This window comes from Euprymna scolopes, chromosome 31 (genome assembly GCF_053919585.1).
Source record: "Euprymna scolopes isolate OS-2025 chromosome 31, ASM5391958v1, whole genome shotgun sequence".
Taxonomy (NCBI): domain Eukaryota; kingdom Metazoa; phylum Mollusca; class Cephalopoda; order Sepiida; family Sepiolidae; genus Euprymna; species Euprymna scolopes.
The window spans coordinates 32,896,586-32,917,777 of NC_136512.1; the positions used below are offsets into that span (position 1 = coordinate 32,896,586).

General features: G+C 32.3%; 1 protein-coding gene and 1 long non-coding RNA gene across 2 annotated transcripts in view; one reads left to right on the top strand and one right to left on the bottom strand.

The window, feature by feature from the left end:
* LOC145255680 (uncharacterized) overlaps window positions 1-18,213 on the top strand; it is a 109,650-nt gene extending 91,437 nt beyond the window's left edge. Inside the window, exon 18 of the mRNA XM_080114246.1 lies at window positions 967-18,213. Coding sequence (XP_079970372.1) covers window positions 967-1,126 — 160 coding nt within the window. The 3' untranslated portion in view covers window positions 1,127-18,213. The remainder of the gene's footprint in view (window positions 1-966) is intronic.
* A 1,266-nt stretch (window positions 18,214-19,479) lies between these two features.
* LOC145255681 (uncharacterized) lies at window positions 19,480-20,593 on the bottom strand. Its single transcript, XR_013863891.1, has 2 exons — window positions 19,642-20,593; window positions 19,480-19,582 (listed from the first exon to the last, which is right to left on the bottom strand). It is a non-coding gene; the product is annotated as an uncharacterized LOC145255681 (long non-coding RNA).
* Window positions 20,594-21,192: the final 599 nt, after the last annotated feature.

Here is a 21,192-nt window from a genome sequence, read left to right on the forward strand (position 1 = left end):
CTGCGTGGTAGTGGTCATGACATGCACATGGGGTTGATTTGTCTGGGAGAAGCACAGTATGATGCTAAGACATCTGTGTGCTTTTAACACACGTCCACACCAGACCTTGACCACAAACAAACATACATACATACAGACAGGTGAGATTTATATTATAGACTAGCGAGGGGTACCTGGCGTTGCCCGGGTGTTTTTCGGTGTGTGTGAAAAAAAACCCGAAGCCTAAAATGTGAAAAAAAAAACAGGTGCCCATGAAAAAAAAAACGAAGCCTTGACGACGCGCAGTTGGAAAATAGTAAAGTGTGAAAAAAAAAACAGGTGCGCGTTTTTGATTGACGTGACGGCGATAGGTATTCAGCAGTTAGCATTTTGTGCGGGACAGTTTTTAATGAGGTCAATAAATCGTTTTTAAAAACCCGCTCCCTCGTCTCGAAATGAAAGCTACCGTCTGATATGACGAAGTCATTGACCAAACGTTACTTAGCTCTCTAGAGACCACTGGCTCTGGGCCTGTGATTAGAGTCGAGTTTCGCTTTTTGTTTATACCGAAAACCGAATGTAACGCGTGCCGATGCAGGAAATGTGGAATAATTAACGTTTGAAAGTCAATAAAATTAAATAGACAGGCGAGCTCCGTGGTTAAGTGTGAGATATTACAATTTATAGATGACATAAAAAGTTTTAAGAAGTTGTGAAGCGAGCGAGCGCTTCTCTGAAAGAAGCCTTTTGTGGACATCGAGGAAAAGCGTACATACATACATACATACATACATACATTTTCGCTTTTATATTTATGTGCAAATGTGACAGTTTAAAAATAACAGGTAAAAATTTCTGAATATACTTAATTAGGCAACACTGGATGTGTAACTCAAAGATTACAGAAAAATATTTGATTATAGTCAGCTAATGTACTTCCTAAATTATCTTTTCTTTTTAAAAAATGCTTTGTTATTTTTCTTTCAGCGTCCCAGACATCTTGTTAGCGTCAGGCATTCCTGAAGAGATTGCAAAGAGTTCCATCCGTTTGTCTGTGGGTCGGGAGACGACACGTCAAGACATCGACGATGCTGTTGAAGACTTGAAAGAAGCAGTTGCTGTTGCCAAATCAAAGAAAACTGACTGAATTTCAAAGAATCCTGTTCTTGGAACGTTTTTTTTATACTGGTAACTGTGACCCACTTTTTGCTCACTGTGCCAATAGTGTTTTTTTTTTTTCTACACTTCTTGGCGGCCATTTACTTTTTTAATGGTCTTGAGTGGAATCTCGGCTGAAAGAGAGCCAGATCCATTTTATTTAATTGGAGAAAGAAATCCCTGTGCTCTCTCATGAGAAAGAATAAAAAAAATAAAAAAGGAAATTGTTGAAAATGATTGGATAAAGCGGTTTTTTACTATTTGAGTAAAAAAAGGAAAAGGGGTGCGTGAGGATTTTAAATTGCAAGCAAAAAATTTTTTTTAAATCTGTAAAAATGTTTTGTTTTTTTTTTCTTTTTTCATAAAAAATTTATTTATTGGTTATAAAGATGGCAGCCAAAAATTTATTGTTTATAAAGATTTAAGATGGCAGCCAAAAATTGATAATTGAAAATTTTGTTTTTATAAAAATTTAAATTTTAAAATCATTTTATTAAACAAAGCTGAAGAATTAGGATGTGTAATTTAATTATAGTGTTTAAGTTCAGTGTTCTCTGTTTTTATTTTTTGCATGTCATTGCAAAGAGAAACTTTTTTGTATACAAATCTGTGCATTTTGACAGCCATCATGTTAACTTAATTGTTTATATGAAAATCCAACGTAAGAAAACAAATTTTCAATTTAAAAGTTTAAATACGTTTTTAGTAGCTTTCCTATCACCTTCTCTCCAAAGTTCAATTTGTACAAGCGGGTTATCATTTTTACAAAAAATTTACTAAAAAATTGGGAAAAAATTATTAGCATTCCTAAGAATTAAAAAAATATTCATTGCACGACTGTGATTTTATCGGAAACGATTTGTAGCAATAAATTAAAAATCAATCTTAAAAAAAATTTGAACAAAAATGTTTCTTTTTTATTTATATATTTATTTCAATGATCAAATCTTCATTTTACTTCGATCTTTCAGTGCCAGATTTTGGAGACTGATTTTGGGTTTTCAAAATTTCATAAATAATAACATTTTTTTTTTTCTTTCGTCTTTTCCTCTTTTTTCTTTTCCTTTTCCTTTTTTCCTTTTTTTTTTCCTTTTTCCTTTTCTCTTATTTTCCATTATCCTTCATTTTTCTTCTTTTTCTTTTTACTTTCCTTTTCTTAATCTTTTCTTTTTGTTCTCCATTTTTATTTTCCTTTTTTTTCTGTATTTTTTCATTTTTCTTTTCTCTCTTTTTTCCTTTTGGTTTTTGTTTTTCCTTTTTTCTTTCCCCCTTTTTCTTCCTCTTCCTTTTTCTCTTTTTCTTTCTTTCTTCCTCTTTTTGTTCCTTTTTCTTTTTTCCTCTTTTTCTTTCTTTCTTCCTTTTTCTTTTTTTCTTCCCTTTTTTCTTCCCTTCCTTTCTTCTTTCTTTCTTTTTCTCTTTTCTTTTTTCCCCCTCTATTTTATTTTCCTATTTTTTTTTTTTATATAAAATTGCTTTTTTTCATGTATTACACCCTACCTGCACAAAAACATGAGACACGTGCAAATACACACAAGAGTGGCATAACAAACCTAATGGATATTGTAGCAGACTATTGAATCAGTAATGCCAGATTCCAACCTTCTCAGGTCTATTGACCATTAGGAGAGGTATAAACCCATAACCCCATGCCCACTCACTTCCATACACCTATTATGGTTAAAACTATGACTTATACTCAACTGCATATGAACAATAATACAGAATGTAAATTACACATGTTCACAAGATTACCGCCGCCACCACTACCACCATCATCAAGTTTTTGTATTTTGAGTGCTTCGAGTGTCCTGAACTCCAGCGTGAGCAACAGACAGTCAAATCACTTCTTACAGACTCAAGTCAGGTCTTCCTTAGTGTACCATTCTTCCTAATACCTGGTTTTTAGGTGCATTATGAAGTTGTTGCAAGAGGTGGCACATGGTGCGTGGCTAAATTACCTGAAACACCAAGCGTGTCCGGGAGAAAATATTTTATTAAATTTATTCGTTAAAGTTGAGTTAGCTTGTCTTCATATCTCGCATTGTCGATTTCAGTCAACTCTGATGACAACCTCGAGACAACCTGGGAACTGACCACATCGTCGTTGTCTCATGACTTCTGTCCATTGCTGATTCTGGCTTTTAGCTTGTCCTTTGTGTTACAGCTGTACTTCTGTACCTCACACAAAGAAGTTGAGAAAGTTATGAGTTAGGAGACTAGTTGTTTTTTTTTTTTTTTTTTTTTTTTTTGAGACTCTTATTCACCTCGAACGAGGAAGATTGCCACTTGGATGTAAGAAGCTACTATTTGGGACCATGCCTACAGGGACATTATGTAGGGAGTTGAGCAGTGAAATAGCTGTTCACATTACATTTCAATTTCTGGATGTTAGTACAGGCAGGGAAGCAGGGAGGGAATTCCAAAGTCTAGCAATTCGATGGAAGAAACTATTAAAATAGAAAGCCTTCTGGTATCCAGGGATCTCTACAGTTTTACTGCTTATTGACTTAGTCAGAGGGGAGTAGACAGGGGTTGATGCTTGGTTAACAGTGTGGGACCTATTAGATTGGTGACTATTTTGGAGCCTGTCTAAAAGAAAAAGACTAGGGGTTGGTGCAGCAGCTCAGAGGTGACCACAATACTCCATGCATGGGCGAATTATGTCTTTTTAAAGATATAAGATGCTCTCTGGATACTGGCAGGTGCAAATAGTTTTCTAACATAGTAGAGGAAGCCTACCTTCTTTGCAGCAACCTTTGCAATATCTTCATTTGTTCCAATTCATGTTGTAATTTATGTGCAATTTTTGGTCAATGAAGTTCTCTGACAGCCAGGCCAAGATAATCTGGCTGGTATGACCGTTGTTGTAAGTCTTGCTGACACACATGTGACCCACCTACAATTATTTGATCAACCCTCGCTCAGAATGTAGCCATCAGCGTTCAACTTGAAGCCTTCTGCGATGAAGTCGGCTAGTATGACGTCACCTTCACCAAAGAACTCTGACAGCCATGTCAGATTGTTGATCCTGCTGACTTTCGAGAAGTCTGGAATCTTATTTGTCCTTCCCAAGTGTTGATTCCAAGTAGGACACTGTGTCCCTTCCTCAGCTACAGAGATTCAGAATTAATTGTCCACCTTCTCCCAAGTGTTGAGAAGTGAGAAAGAAAAAGTATAAGAAAAGAAAGGGGAATCACAAAGACACACAAAGGCAAGCTGACATGGGATTGTTGATCAAGGTGTGTCAGTGAATGGAACCAAAAAGACTGGATATGTTATTTTACGGGTGATTTTGCAACAGTTTATGACAATTAGGAACAGTTGGGGACAGTCTTGGGTTTACGACGGTTGACGACAGTTATGAGTTAAGGACAGTGTCTAAGTTGAGACACTTGGTGGGCTGGAGGTACCCCGAGAGAGATTTGAGTCGCAATCGAGTGAGAGTAGATTCGATTGAGAAGAAAATCATCGGTGATTGATGCGACCATACAACTACCAACAGACAACATTTTGGATTCCTCCTCCTACGCTACGTGACGGTATCACACAGACACACCCAGAGCTTAACTTATTTACATCAGGTACTTGGCTTCTGTTGTTTTATCGTAGCGTGGTCACAGGTAATCGGGTTACATGGGCATAATTACTTGCCTCCCCATCAGGGCAGAGTTAAACACAAAGTAGATGTTTAATGTGGGGAAAATCCAACTGCTCAAAAATGGGTACTCTGGATAAAAAATAAAAATTGTTTCCGTCTTCACCGATCAAAGAAAGAAAAGATGAAGTGTAGTATCAGAACAGATACTACACTTTGCTCCTAGCCAAAATGTCAAATCAAATTGGAATATGGTCACTATTTTCATGAACACAGGACTTACAACAAAACTAAAAAAAAAAAAAGAAGTGAATACATAAAATTAGCGGTTGAAAAATTGCAACCATATATCATCCGCATCCTTATATTAAGATGATGGGAAAGAGGTTGTTATGCTGCAAAACAGATAAATCAAAAATGCACACTTGGAAGAATATGTTGAAAGTCGATTCTCTATTTTCACTGACAAATCCAACTAAGAAACACATTTATCCGTAAAAAACAATAAAACTACAAAAGTGCTCGAAGTGTTACATTGCTCTAATTCTCTCCATGCATTTCTGTTGCCATTTTTAATTGTCACTTTCTGGCCTTACGCAAAATTTTTTGTAAACACTATACGACAATAATTAGCGGTTCAGATATTTTTGTGAACCAATTTTTTTTTTTTGTGTGTGTGTGTACCTAAATTTGCTCCCACCCCAACTATACATGTCATCAAGACACGTCTGTGTCCCACACTGTCTGCTAGAACAAAAAGATTGAATGTTGTCATTTCATTATTGCCGTGATGCCACTCGCAAGATCCACGTCTTCTTCCTCGTTATATAAAAAACGATCTCAAGAAAGGAAACTGTTATCACTCCACTTTCTTCTCTTGGCATCGCATTTACGTTGGAAAAGCATAAAACCTCCCCCCCCTCCACACACGAGTATTAAAAAAATAAATTACCTGTTAATGTTGTATTCAGAAAAAATTAAAAAAAAAAAGAAATAAGCATAAAAACAGAAAACCAAACAAGACCGCGCAAAATAAAAAAAATCCTGGCAAGACAAAGATCTGATTTGTATACAAGATTTGACAGTTTCAACATTATTTTGCATTTCAGGAATAATTTCTAATCTGTATTTAATAATTTTTTCTGTTTGAAGAAGAAAATATTTTTCTCATATCCGCTTTATCCAAATTGTTTTTCACAAATAAAAGAGGGACATTGTAATCTCCAGGGCAACAATTATGTTGGCAGTTGAAACAAACGGATTTATCATCACACCACAGCTGATGTCAACAGAAGTCCATACTTTGCCATAAACAATTTTCAGAATAACACATTATCCATTATAGCAATGATGAAAAAATCATTTTTTGTGCTTTATTTTTTTTTTTTTTCTGAACGTATTTTTTTTGTCTGAAAAAAAAAAAAAATGCTTTTATTCTGAGATGGTCAATTTGAAAATGTGTGTTTTGTTTGTGCTTGAAAAAGGGTGCAGTTTGAATGACATCAGATATGGTATAATGTTAAATTATTCCCTTTCGACTGCTAGTACAATCTGAATGCTGAAAATACTCTTGATCCCAAAGGATATTGTCTCATTTTGATTACTATTCTCATCTATGTTGTCATCATGCAACCTCCGACCTTCTTCAGGTGCATCTTTTTGAACTGTTATATCAAACTCAGGAACCTATATAGAATTTGCAACTGAACCCTTTATTTAATCCATGAGGGTTGATTGTTCTTACTCCATCAGCCATGATCAGGTAAAGGTGTTAATTATTATGTTATCCTTAGTTATGGTCTGTAGTAAAGATTGGATCTTTCCAGCCAAGTACAACGTGATTGTATATAAGGCCAGTGTTAAAAATTGTTAAGTTGCCTACTTAATCCAATTCTTAATCCAATTAAGTTGCCTACTTGATCCAATTCTTAATCCAATTAAGTTGCCTACTTGATCCAATTCTTAATCCAATTAAGTTGCCTACTTGATCCAATTCTTAATCCAATTAAGTTGCCTACTTGATCCAATTCTTAATCCAATTAAGTTGCCTACTTGATCCAATTCTTAATCCAATTAAGTTGCCTACTTGATCCAATTCTTAATCCAATTAAGTTGCCTACTTGATCCAATTCTTAATCCAATTAAGTTGCCTACTTGATCCAATTCTTAATCCAATTAAGTTGCCTACTTGATCCAATTCTTAATCCAATTAAGTTGCCTACTTGATCCAATTCTTAATCCAATTAAGTTGCCTACTTGATCCAATTCTGAACATTTACCCCATTGTACCTAATCCTCTTAAAGGTGTTCATTGCTAACTAATACTTGTCTATTTGAAACCACTATCAATAATTTCCCCCACTCTTTATTTGTGCCTAAACCTAAATGTAGATTCCATGAACAAAGCTTTTTTTCTTAGAATTGCACGCCTGTGGAACTCTTTCGTTTCCCTGCTTTCCATATGACTGTCAGTTCAACATGAACAAGTTTTTGATGAGCCATCGCTCCCCTTAAGTAATCCAATTTACCAAATTTCCACTATTAATTATTACTACAATATTGTCCCATTGACTACTGTACACTCATTAACCCTTCTCCTCTAGTGGCCTCTGGACCTTAATGATTGGTGACTCTTTTGTAAAGAAAAAAAAAAAAGAATCTTCATTAACCCTCATCCTCAAGTGGCCTTCGGACTCTAATAAGCGTTGATCTATTAGTATTAAAATAAAAAGTAGAAGTTTATCACTTAGAACTGATTGTTAATGTGTTTTTTTTTTTATTGTTGCATCACAGGTTATTTTGAATTGTTGATTAAATAAAGGGTTCAGCTTGAAATGTCATAGATTTCCGAGTTCAAAATATTTCCAAGTTTGAAAAAAAATTACCTGAAGAACTCAAACAAAGCGTGAAAACAACAACCAATGGTGAGAATGGTAGTCCGGACAATTGAAATAATCCAAATTATCAATCCTAATCCGAACAAAAAGTTTCAAAACCAAAAAAAGATATTGTTGCGAATATTTTTTTTGTGATGTAATTGTGTGTCCAAAAGCAGATGTGATGCTAAGAATGCTTTGTCATAAAAACGCTAAAAAAAAAAAAAATGAAATGTTAATTAATGACTTTTTAGATGCTTCACACACCCACACACAAAATGAACTTGTGTTGATATTCTGTACTAAGAGGAGATAACTTTTCTATTTGTCAATGTCAACAAAAAGTTATGAACATGACATAGAAACAGAATTACAATTATTGACAGATGATTGCATAGATGGGGAGGGGGGGATGTGTAGGATTGATCAAATGAACACCATTACTCAGTATAGAACCATCTCTGATCTATTGTAGTTAAATTACCCTCCCTCTCCAGCTATGGATAAAATAATTTGTTCAATTAATTGTATCAGATGTCCAAGTAATAGTGTAACCCCTAAAAAGGGGGGGGGTGACAAAAAAAAGTAATGGCGTGACCCTAAAAAATTCCACCCATGGAATTGTTAATAGAATCCATCTTTTTTGCAATAAAATAAAAATAAAAATAAAACAAGTTAATCATTTCTGGCACACATTTTAGAAACATCTCGTTAAAGAAAAAAAACAAAAAAGTGTATAAGATAACTGGGTAATCATTACTCTTAACGTCATAAATTATTGAAAAGAAAGCTCAGCTTTAGACTTTAACTTTTAATTTTCCGGCACTTCTGTATCATACAAATAAAAAAAAATCGAATTTCAAGTGAAGCAAATGATACCTCCATAATTGTCAGGTCTCAAATAGTAGCATAACCAAAAATTACGAAAAATGATCAGGTAGAAAAATAATCATCAATGAAAAAAAAGAAATTTGTGAAAGGAAGCAAAATCATATCATGCTTACTAAAAAAAAGAGATGAGTTAACAGGGGAGATAATTAAGTTGCTTGCGTCGTGATAAATGTAATTCAAAATGTTTGCTTGAATTTTTTCCCCATATGAACTTTACTGAAAACAGTTCTTTATTAATAATTATTTTTCTACCCCATCGTTTTCCATAATTTTTGGATATGTTACTATTTGCAACATGACAGTTACGTAGGTACCATTTGTTTTACTTGATATTCAATATTTTTTTGTTCATATAATATAGAAGCGCCAATTTTCCTGGCAATGATTTTTCCTTGTAAACCTGAAATATATCTGAAGAAAATATTTTTCTCATATCTGCTTTATCCAAATTTTTTATCCAAAATCAATTATTTAAGCATTTTATGCGCATTTCCATGAGTGGAATTTTTTGGATTGTATCCTGTAACATCCCAATATATGTAAGATCTTCTGTTGCCAAATTTGGGTTACAGTTTAAAAAAAAAACAAACAGAATTTATCTGAGAATAATAATGATAAACTCAACAACTAAGAATTTGGTGTTTGTCCAGAACTTCCCCATATTAAAAAAAAATGTAATGTATGCACCCATGACAGAAAGAAAATATTGTATTCCAAAAATCATATAAATTGATCAATTAGTTTTATTTTTATAAATAACATAATTTTTAAGTGATTAGTAGGAATTCATATGCATTACAACAAAAATCTTGCAAGTTATCTTTCTTGCTTTTTTTTTTTTTTTTTTTAAAGATAGCATTATGAGATAGTTGCTCTTTGTTCAGCCATTGAATTTGATTTTCTTATTTAAAAATAAAGATGTGATCAATTTATGTGATTTCTGCGATACAATATTTTCGTTCTGTCATGGGTACGTACATCATATAGATTTTTCTTTATTTTTGTTTTCTAATATAGGGGGAATTGTGGACAAGCACCAAGAATTCATTTGACCGCTGGCAAATGAAAAACAAATGTTTGAAAACTCCCGACAAGACTGCATAATATTCACCGAATAAGAATTCTAGAATGCGTCTAAAAAGAGACCAGTCTTTGCTCAAACCTTCACAGAACAAGGAATACATGACAAAACTGAACACAATCTTAATAACTCGTGGATCAAAGATTTCTGAATTCAATAATTGTGGAATTTTCTTTGTTTTGACCATTGCTGTGTTTCTTGTCACAAAGAAAATTTGTAAGTTGCTATCTTAAATTCTTTAAAGATCCGAGTGTAACAGATTTGAAAAGAAGTGAACGCAGGAGTTGTAACATCTTTCATCCTGTTGTTACTATTCGCAAAAGAAAGGAAACTTTGCTCATCTACCTATTTTTCCTTTTTTACTCTCTATCTCTCTCTGTTTTCTCTTTTTCTTCCTTTTTTCTCTCTCTATTTTCCCCCTCTCTCTGTTTTTCTCTATCTCTCTCTTTTCCTTCTTTTTTCTCTATTTTTCCTCCGTCTTTCTGTTTTTTTCTATCTCTCTCTTCTCTCTCTCTCTCTCTCTCTCTCTCTCTCTCTCTCTCTGTTTGTCCACTCTCTCTTTTTTGTCATTTTTATGTCTTTCTTTCTTTCTCTTTTCTCATCTCTCTTTCTTTTTTCTCATCTTTCTTTCTCTTTTTTCATCTTTCTCTCTTTTTTTCATCTTTCTCTTTCTCATCTTTCTTTATCTTTTCTGTCTTTTCATCTTTCTTTATCTTTTCTCTCTGTCTTTTCATTCTCTTTTTTTACACTTTCTCTTTTCACTCATTTGCAAATTGTAAAATCATCAAATATATTTTTGTTTTTTTTAAGAAAAAATTTTTTTTAAAAGATGCTAGAATGAAAACGTTTAAAAAAAAAATGCTAGAAAATGTTAAAAAAAAAAAAAAAAAAAAAAAATCAGTTGTCCAGAATTTGTAATTTTATTGTTTTGTCCAAATCACCTTGAAAACGTGTTTGTATTTTATTTTCCTTTTTCTTCATCAATACTGTATATCCTTATGTATAGATTGAAATTGTGCAGGCTCCAAAAATATTTGACAAAAGTTTGGGGTGAATCTTAATTGCTAATCAAATCATACTCAATAATGGCTATCGTCATATCACAACGTTGTTTCAGAAATTTGGATTTTTTTTCTCATCTTTCAAGTTTAACTTGTTTTAAGTAAATTTCTAACTCAAATGTTCAAGCGGATAAAATAAAACCTTAAAAGAAATATTTTCAAAACATTTTTCTTCACTTTTAACTTCAAAAACTCTCAACTAATTTATAAACAAAAATAAAGTTGTTTTTAAAGTTAACATTAGGCAAATTATACAAGTTAAAAAAATAAGTTAAATAAATTATTTTATTTTATTTTTTTTTTACAAGGGAGTCACCACTTATCAAGGTCTGAAGGCCATTCGAGGATAAGGGTTAATGAATGTAAGGTGGTAGTGTAGTAGTCGTTAATGGTGTTAGTTGGGTACAGTTTGATTATTTAAGGGGATGGTTAAACAAGGCTACCATGCTATAGTTGGCTGGGAAGCAGGCCAGTGGAACAGTGTTCTACAGGCGGGCAGTTCTAAGAAAGAAACTGCGTTCATAGAATCTACGTTTAAGTTTAGGCACAGATAGAGAGTGGGGTAAACTGTTGATAGTGGTTGAATTTTATGCTATTTTAAATCAAAATAAGTTTCTATAATATTTCAATTAAAAATCATATTGGAAAATGCTTAACGAAAAAATACTATAAAAAGAAACCAAAGTAATGAAATCTTTTTAAATAATTGATTGTAAAAAAAATTTGGTGTGATCACAAATTTAAAGTTATCTGTTGTAACCTTGCAGGCCAAAATTAACAGAAAGTGTATTAACGGAAGTGTGTTATATACATCATGATTCTGGGACCATAACTACCACAAATCACTATATCACTGTTTAGATGTAACAAAATTGATAATCTCTGGGTAAGTCCATTATTCCTGATAAAGGTAGAACAGCCTACTTCATAGCAGCATACAAACAGACATACACACATACAAACTAACACATATTTTCTCTTTTATATAATAGACTAGCATCTAGTGGTGTAGGGGTGGGGGGGGGAAATAAAAATAACAGTAGGTAGCCTGGGTGGAGAGAGGTGTTGGTTGGTTGTTTTTGTTTTTCGGCATATCAACCCTTTTCAGGTTATTTAATACCAAAATTTTTTAATAGAATATATATATATATATATATATTTTTTTTTTTTTTTCAAGTCGATTTTTATTTAACCTATAGTTAGGACCCTAACAGGTACTACCACTCCGAGTCAGAGTGGACCTGGGAGCAATGGCAATTAAGGAGTGGCTTCATACTCCCCAAAGCCCACAAGCTGGGGCCTCACCATCGGATATAGTTTAAGGTCATATCCAGGACCGAGAGAGGTGTTAAAACAAAACAAAAAGGTGGTAGTAGCGGGGGTGCCCGGGTATGTGGAGAAGTGGGCGGAGCGAATCAAAACGATAGTAGGCAGCACGAGGTGTTAAAAAAAAATAAATAAATAAAAGAAGTGGTAGTAGGTAGGCAGGCTCGAACCCATAAAGCGAAGGAGGAAAAGAAGGTTAAAAAAAAAAGCCTAACTTCTTAGCTGATGCATCCATCATGAAACCAGAAGTCGCAAACGTTGGAATTAAGGGTAGTCAACCGAAAGGAGGCCATGACTTGCGAAAATGTTGACGCAAAAACCAACACCTCCTTGTGAGTGTTTTTTTTTTTTTTTTTTTTTTTTTTTTACACGGTGGTCACCACTTATCAAGGCCCGGAAGCCACTCAGGGATAAGGGTTATTGCAAGTACAGTACGTTAGTGTGGAGATTTGATGAAGTGTTTACTTAAGGGGGCGGTTCATTAGGAATTTGTTAACGTTGGACTTGAAGACATCTAAGTTGTAGTCAGGTGGGAAGCAGTTCAGACGAGCACCTGCCATGGAAATAACGATAAAACAAGGATAGGCTCGCAACGTCTCTTCTGTGGGAGAGAGGTTGCAGGGAAGAGAAAAGGGCATCCCCCACTAAGCCACAAAGTCTATTTTGTACTCTGTCAAGGCAGGATAGGCTGTTTTTAGCAGCTCCTGCCCAGATATGGCAGCAGTATTCCATCCTTGGACGTACTTGGCTTTTATGTAGATAGAGAATTGCATGTGTTCAGTTGAGGGTGAAGGAATTCATGTTTTTGGCCAATTTTTTCATATTTGTCATCCAAGAGACCGAGACTTAAAATGTTCCGACGTGTCGAGACATACAAAAACACGCACATACACACATTTTGCCTTTTCTATATAAGATTAGATGTTGTTATGACTGCAGATATCTGGAATTTTTAATCGACTGTTCTATGCCAACGTCAAGGTGAAATGAAAATCAATTAAATGCAAAATAGCCATTCTTAAAAACTAGTTACCATAGCTATTTTTTTTTTTTTTTTTTAGCTGATATATTGCGTGAATAAAACAGTGTTAGAGGGTGTGGTGCTGCTCCTTTATTACCATTGCTCCCAGGTCCACTCTGGCATAGAGTGGGTGTATCTGTCAGAGTTCATTCTATGGATTAAATAGAATCTGCCCTCAAAATAACATGAAACTTTTCTTTCATCCTAAATAAATAATAAAAGCAAAATCCATAAATATTTAAAAAAAAAAAAAAAAAATCTCTCTCTCTCTCTCTTTCTCTCTCTCTTTCTCTCTCTCTCTCTCTCTCTCTCTGGTCCTGGATATGACCTAAAACTATATCCGATGGTGAGGCCCCATCTTGCGGGCCTTAGGGAGTGTGGAGCCACCCTTTAATTGCCATTGCTCCCAGGTCCACTCTGACCCGGAGTGGTAGTACCTGTTAGGGTCCCAACTATGGGTTAAATAGAATCTGACTTAAAAAAAAAAAAAAAAATACTCCATTAAAAATCGTTCCTGAAAATAACTAGATTCAGCATTAAATAACCTGAAAAAGGTTGATATGCCGTAAAACAAAAACAACCAACCAACCAACCTCTCTCTTTCTCTCTCTCTATATATGGTGGTTGTCCATCAGATCCGATGATTACATTTGTGTTCTGCATCTCATCTGTGCACACGGAGGGGGCTCTGTAGCCCCAGTCTAGAGGCACATAGTCTAGAACATTGGGGGCACTGAAAGTCAGTTGTGATCACCGCTGAAGCTGCTCTGTGGTGTCTCTCTCTGGCAGCAATGAGTTTCTGGCTACGAGCCTCTTCAAAGTTGGTAGCTGCCTTGTGAGTTGAGCCTCGCCATTTTGGTCTGTCCATAGCATGTCCCTCTAGGTCTCCCGGTTTGATACGACACCATTGCGCATATAATATATATATGGGCTCTCTTGTCAAATCCCAAAGTATGACGTTCAGGCAGTTAAGTTGTCCAAAATTCACACAGATGATTTGTTTATACTGGTGAAAACTTTGTGTACGACCGACCATTGCTAACCTTGATCAGTGCAAATGATTTCCGTAAGACAGAGCAGAACTCACATTTTACACCAGAATTTTTCTTCTCCTAGATGCATGTTTTAATGAAGGCTGAGAGTGCATCTCTCTCAGTGGTTTTAAATGTATCCCCTGGTACTAATCTAGAAATTTCTATGTCACAGCGCAATACATACAGCTTATTGTATTCGCAAATTGTCACTCATCTGGTACTGGCCAGGCTAATCATTGATTAACAGACATACTGGTCTTTATTAATTCAATGTAATTATGTCGTGTGTGATGTGTGTGTATACATATATGTATTAAAATGACTGGAGTGGACATTAAAAAGCTCTAAATGGGTTGATAAATCAATTTAAAAAAAAAAAAATTAGTAACCTGAACAAAACGTCATTAAATAACTAGCTCTTCAGCAGAATTTAACTTAAACTATATTTAAGTAAAATAAATAATCCACTTTATCCAACATTTGATTTGACATTAAATGACTCATTAATGGTTGATATGCTTTAAAACAGCACAAAAAATAAAATGAAATAAAAGGTGTTTCTGTACTATAGCATGTATGCACAGGCCACCATGAGTTGAAAGTCAAGTCTGGAACAACCTTTTTTCTTTCTCTTAGGCTCCAAAATGTTAACATTTACACAGACAAATATTAATCAGAACACAAAATCAATCTATACATAACTGTAAACAGTATTGTTTTTATTTTTTTATTTTTTTTTTTTTAACTTTTTAAAAACAAAAATCATTTTAGTGTACGAACATAAAAAATAATTTGAAAATGAGTCTCCCATTTGTGGATGTAGCAGTGAGCCAAGTCTGCCTAGTAAGAAAAAAAATTATTAAAAAAAAAAAAAAGAAAGAAAATAGATTGTTTTCATTTATAGCACTCCTTCCTGTGTTCTTATATAACAAATTGTTTATTTTTGTGAAAATGTTTTGTTTTTTTTCTTGAAAAAAAATTATTGATTGGTTAGATTTCAATTGTGATTCATAATTTGGGGTTGATAAAAAAAAAAAAAGAAAAGATTAATTGCTCATATATTTATTTAACAACAAGAACAACAACAACAACAAAAAGGATTTTAATTATGAAAATTATGTTTGTTTTTATTTTTTTCAACCCATTAGTGCCCAAATGTTTTTTCTTTAGGCTATTAAAGTCCCAGAGTACCTAATTTTTGTTTTTTATTATTATTGAGTTGAACTTTGTGTGATGACTAAGAATGGATTACGATGCACAAATTGAAAAGAAAAAATGGTGCTTCTACACTATTTTAACGAGATTTTGTAGTCGATAAATGGAGTTTTCAGATAAAAAAATATTTCAACTGATTTATTTGTCAATTCTAATAAGTTACAATGATAGCTTCCCAATTATGCAGTCGAAATTACCTGAATATTACTAAATTATTAAACAAAAAAACAATTTTAATCGTGTTATCAGGTGAAAAATTGCTGCCATCTTTGTTTTTATAAAATGAAACGAAACGCAACCATAATTAAGGGAAGTAACTTCAAATTTTTAATGTGACTAAGGCAAAACCAATAACAAAATAAACATAAAATATATACAGTGTTTCTGAGTCTGGTTTTCAGTTAAAATTTTTTCATAATTGTTTAATATAAAAATAACTGTCCGCCTAAAAATTAAATAACGTAAAAACAACATATATACATTTTTTGTGCAATTGGTGAATTGACAATGAAGCATTTTTTTTTTTTTTTTATGTATCAACTGGATATTGCAGGAAAAAAAAAAAAAAAAAGATTTTATTTGAGCAAAAATAATAAATATTGTACTCATTCAGTTTCCTCAGGTCCATACATGATTGCGTTTTTCAAATTCTATTTTCTTTAATAAAAAATTTTCTACCTTATCGATTTTCGTAATTTTTGAATATAAGCATTTTAAAAATACAAGGAATACATAAATACCACTGTTTTCAGGTGAAATTCAATGTTACGATTTTCGAAATCTCGCCCCAATAGTGTAGAAACGCCGAAAAAGTTATTCATTTTAATTAGAAAGCGAAATCCAAATGTTCCTATGACTAGAACACTGTGATATATTTTAAAAATGAAAAATGACTATGCATTCAAGATAAAATTTATACATTAACTTAAGGAGCGAAGTAGTTCACACACAGTTACATTGCATTTTTGGCAATAAGTTAGTGGTTTACAAATGTGAGACTTATTTAGATAAGTTCAAGCATCATCAAACAAATAGAATTTTAGCAAAGTTCACAAAAAAACAAAGTTGAATTTTATCCCCCCCCCCTCAAAGTAATTATGTAGTAAGCAGTATTATTATATACTCTCTTATAAATTTTAACATGAAATTATTATGTGTCCTATTTATAGGACAGTAGGAATTAATGGGTTAATTTATTATCCAAAAATCTTTTCTAATTACAATATTATTTGCAGGTCGCAAACACTTTCAAATCCTGTGTCCTGTAGCAGGTTGTCAATCTAGGTCATTCTTCTTCTACCACGGTTCGGGATACCAACAGATGGACACCCAAACTGTGGTAGAAGAAGAATGACCTACATTGACAACCTGCTACAGGACACACGATTGGAAAGTGTTTGGGACCTGCAAACGGTCATCTGAGATCAAGAGAACTGGAGAATGTGTAGATTCGGTGGTGAAGTGTCCTGAACGATGATGATGAGATTGATACTAAAATGATTTTTAAAGATTTACTTGATTTTATAGGGTGGATGGTTTTAAATGTGCAACGTGTCAAGAACAAGGTTGTCCGCTTGATGGTAGACCATGGGCAAGTGCCCAAGCTAGTCCTGATGCATTGGAATTGGTAGCCTCATTTTGCTATCAACTTGTGAAAGGCCTGTGAACTGACCACCAAAACAAGTTGGTAAAACTGCTTGGAATAAGTTCCATGAACGACTCATCTCACTGGTAAAACTCATGGTCATGCACATAGCTCCTATCTGTGCAATGCGTTGCTTCATGCAAGTGAAACCTGACCTTTGCAAGTCTGCTTTGACCAATGAGGCAATGATTAGATGAATTTGCAGTGTAAAGCTAGATGTTATAACTGTACGGTTGCAAGATATGTTTGAACAGCTTCGCATCATGGATGTTAATGTCATTAATAGAGACAAAAAAAAAAAACAGCTTCATTATGAACACGAGTCGTGCCATCAACATAGCTCAAGATTTGGAAGTCTTGGGTAGATTAGGAGAGAAGCCAACCTAAATTGCCTTAGAAGGAATTGCTGTGGAGAGATCACGTAGACTGGAAGCTCTTTGCATCTGATTCTCATGATAGACTTTCTTGGAGGTATATAGTGAGATCTGTTATATGTCCGACTACTTGGATGGAAACTTATTAGTGTGCATGATGACATGCAATTTGCATGTTAATAAAAAATAAAAAACAATTATTAGAGCATTTATACTATCTATATAAATAAATGTGTAGTAAGTTATAAAATGTATATGGCGATTAAGCTACACTGAATATTCCACGTTTCATCCACTCTAGGATTTTTCAGGCTTATGCAAGAATTTTGTGGTTGTCTCGCGTTCTTCTATTGAGTTTTTAGTTAGCCAATCAGCTTTCTAGTATCCACTGCACCCTTCCTAATCAGCCAATGAGCAGGCACTTACAGGACAAAGGTCCAGTTGACCTCTGGTTGACCCGTTCCTTTGTGTGTGTGTGTGTGCTATTTAGTGTAGATATCTAGTGTCTTGACCTGTTTTGAATCTAGGTTAATTTTTATTTTTTTTTATATGTTAGTTTATATACATACATATATAAATAAATGTGGGGGTGATTATAAGAACAACTTACCAAAAGAATTTTGGTTGAATAATAGTTGAAACTGATTCGTGTCCTTCCACTCTAAATTTTCACAGTATACTGAAACCGAGACATTAATGTAGCCAATGTACATCAAACAAATAGGTGTAATATTTAAAATGCACTCCAATCTTTATGATTAACTGCAGATATTTCTGAAAAAATACAGAGGTTGCTGTAAATGGGTTAATTATCTTTCTGCTTTTAAAAACTGTGTCTGGGCACTGATGGGTTAATTAAGATGAGGAAAAGAAAAAAAAACAAACAAAAAAAAAGAAAAAACTCTGCTAATCTTCATCACTAAAACACCCGAGATTAAATTTGGAAAAAAAAAAAAATGTTTTTAAGAAAACGAGATAAAAATGATTTCTTAACAATATCTTCTGAAAAAAAAAAACAAAAAAAAATTAAATTAAATCTGGAAAAAAATTATCAAAGACGAATTTTTCTTATAATTAGAATTTTTTTTTTTTATATCTTCAACTTTTTTCCCCGTTTTCAATATATTTTATTTCAGCATTTTATTTTTTTTCATGGCTAAAAAAGTTTTTCTTTCATTTTGATCTTAATTGTATGATTTTCTTGTCTGAAAGTTTTTTAACTAATTTTTTCAGCATTTCTTTTGCTTTAATATTAAAAAAAAAAAAAATTGTTTCTACATCTATTACAAAAAAAATTTTTTTTTTGTAATAAATGTCATTATTTTTTTACCACCTTTACTTGATGAGGTTATTTTGTTCGTCCCCACCCCCTGTAAACTAAGTAACCTCTTAACGTAATCCAACCTGGATAATAGTCCAGGGAATATAGACACTTGTTGATATGGAAATATTTATAAAAAAAAAAAAAAAAAAATTATTTAAAAAAAAAAATCTGAAGATTTCCCGAAATAATTTTTTTTCCAGACTATTTTCCCGAAATGATAACTAAAAAAAAAAAGAAAGTTGAATTAATTTGCAAAAAAAAAAAAAAATTCAAAGAGAAACAATATTGAATAAAAAAAAAAATAATTGATTTTGTTCTAATATTATATTAAAAAAAAAAAAAATTTTTTTTTTTAAACAAAATCTTGTCCATTATGTAGAAATTGTTTTTAACAGAAAATATTTATAAACAAATTCTTTGTTTCTCGAACTTGACCCGAATTGAAATGCTAATGTAATTAGTTTTATGTGCAAGGGTAGTTTGGGGAATGGGGTAGGGTAAATGATTTTTTCTAGCATCTTTTGAAGTAAATATGAAAACTTAATGTAAAGGCTGCATTAAAATAAATACTAAAATCATATTAATTTTTAAGATTTCAGTAATAAATATTAAAATTATATAAATTTAAGGCCTTTGTTAATTTTACTATAAAAATTTTATTAATTTATAAACCTAGTAAAATACAAGGTAATATCATTTATTTAGAGAGCTAATGATATAAATAGCTAGATTATTTATTTAGAGACTTAATAATATAGCTAGATTATCTACTTAGAGACCTAATAATATAGCTAGATTATCGACAGAGACCTAATAATATAGCTAGATTATCTACTTAGAGACCTAATAATATAGCTAGATTATCGATAGAGACCTAATAATATAGCTAGATTATCGACAGAGACCTAATAATATAGCTAGATTATCGACTTAGAGACCTAATAATATAGCTAGATTATCGACTTAGACCTAATAATATAGCTAGATTATCTACTTAGAGACCTAATATAGCTAGATTATCGACTTAGAGACCTAATAATATAGCTAGATTATCTACTGACCTAATAATATAGCTAGATTATCTACTTAGAGACCTAATAATATAGCTAGATTATCTACTTAGAGACCTAATAATATAGCTAGATTATCGACTTAGAAACCTAATAATATAGCTAGATTATCGACTTTAGAAACCTAATAATATAGCTAGATTATTTATTTAGAGACCTAATAAAATAAATAGTAAAATTTTTCCAATGCAATTATTCATTTAAGGGAGCATGTGAAGGTTTTCATCATTCCTAACAAGGCACAAATGAGTTGTCGGTCTGATCCAGTATCCACTTCACTGCAATAATCCCCTAGCTTTTTATGTTTTCCGTTTTAACAATAAATTCTGCGAAATAAGATTTTTTGCTGAACGTAAACCGCTTTATTATCACCATTATTTTTGTTGTATTATGTTTGAAGGAAGTTATTTTTATTGCATGTATGGACATCCATATGAAATGCATGCAAACAATGTATAATGTAACTTGACATTTTTTTTTTTTTTTTTCAAAAGATCCAAAAATATTTGGAAGAAACCTTTGTGTATTTTTTTACTTGAAAGTTACAAAAACTCAAAACTGTGTTTAAACAACAACAAAAAAAATATATAAAGAAAAATATTTTTTCAATATTAAAAAAAACAAAAAAAACAATGCATCAGCCATTGAAGATTTATAATAATTATCCTCATCATCCCGAATTAAATCTCCCTTGGCCTTCCTGATGCTGTGTACATATTTTCTGATCTTTTTTTTTCTTTTTTTGTTAGTTATATCTTATTTAAAGAAAATGAAAAAAAGAAATGTTTAGACTGCAATCAAAACCCGAATATCAACCAATTTGCAGAAGAGAAAAGATTAAGAAAAAAAAAAAAAAATGAAGATTTAATCTTAGATTCATCTAGACGATGTACATTGTATAAATATGGCTCCCGAAAAAAAAAAAAAAAAAAAAAAAGTTTATTCTTTTTAACTGCAGTTAGTAAAATGTATAACAGAAAATGAATGAAAAATCAATAAAAAAAAAATAATTAAAAGAAAATTTTTTTTAAGTAAAATAAAATGTAATTTTATTTTAATTTCATTTGTTTTTGTTTGTTTTTCTTTATTTTTGTAAAAATACAATATTTGCTATTTCTTTTTACGGTACTCTTGCATAATTTGATCCGAATTCTCGTGAATTCCTATCAAGCATGGATCGGGCGAGACTGGCAATTATCGGTGTCAGCCGACCGTCGTAACAGACGCAGACTAATAAAAAAAAAAATAAAAAAAATGGAAAAAATACAAATGCAAATAATCAAAAATAACAAAAAAAAAACAAACCTATCTTGAAAAATGAAAATATGTTTCATTTAGTATTTAATTTTTTTTTTTTTTTTTTTTTTTTTTTGCAAAAATATTTATCAACAGAAGTTTTTTTTTTTTTTTTTTTTTTTCTCTCTCCAAAGATTTTTAACCGTATAATTGTTAGTGTAAGTACAAGTTTTTTTTTTTTTTTTTTTTGTATGTTTTGTTTTGTTTTCTTTTTTATAACATTATTTTTTTTTCTAGTTTTTTTTT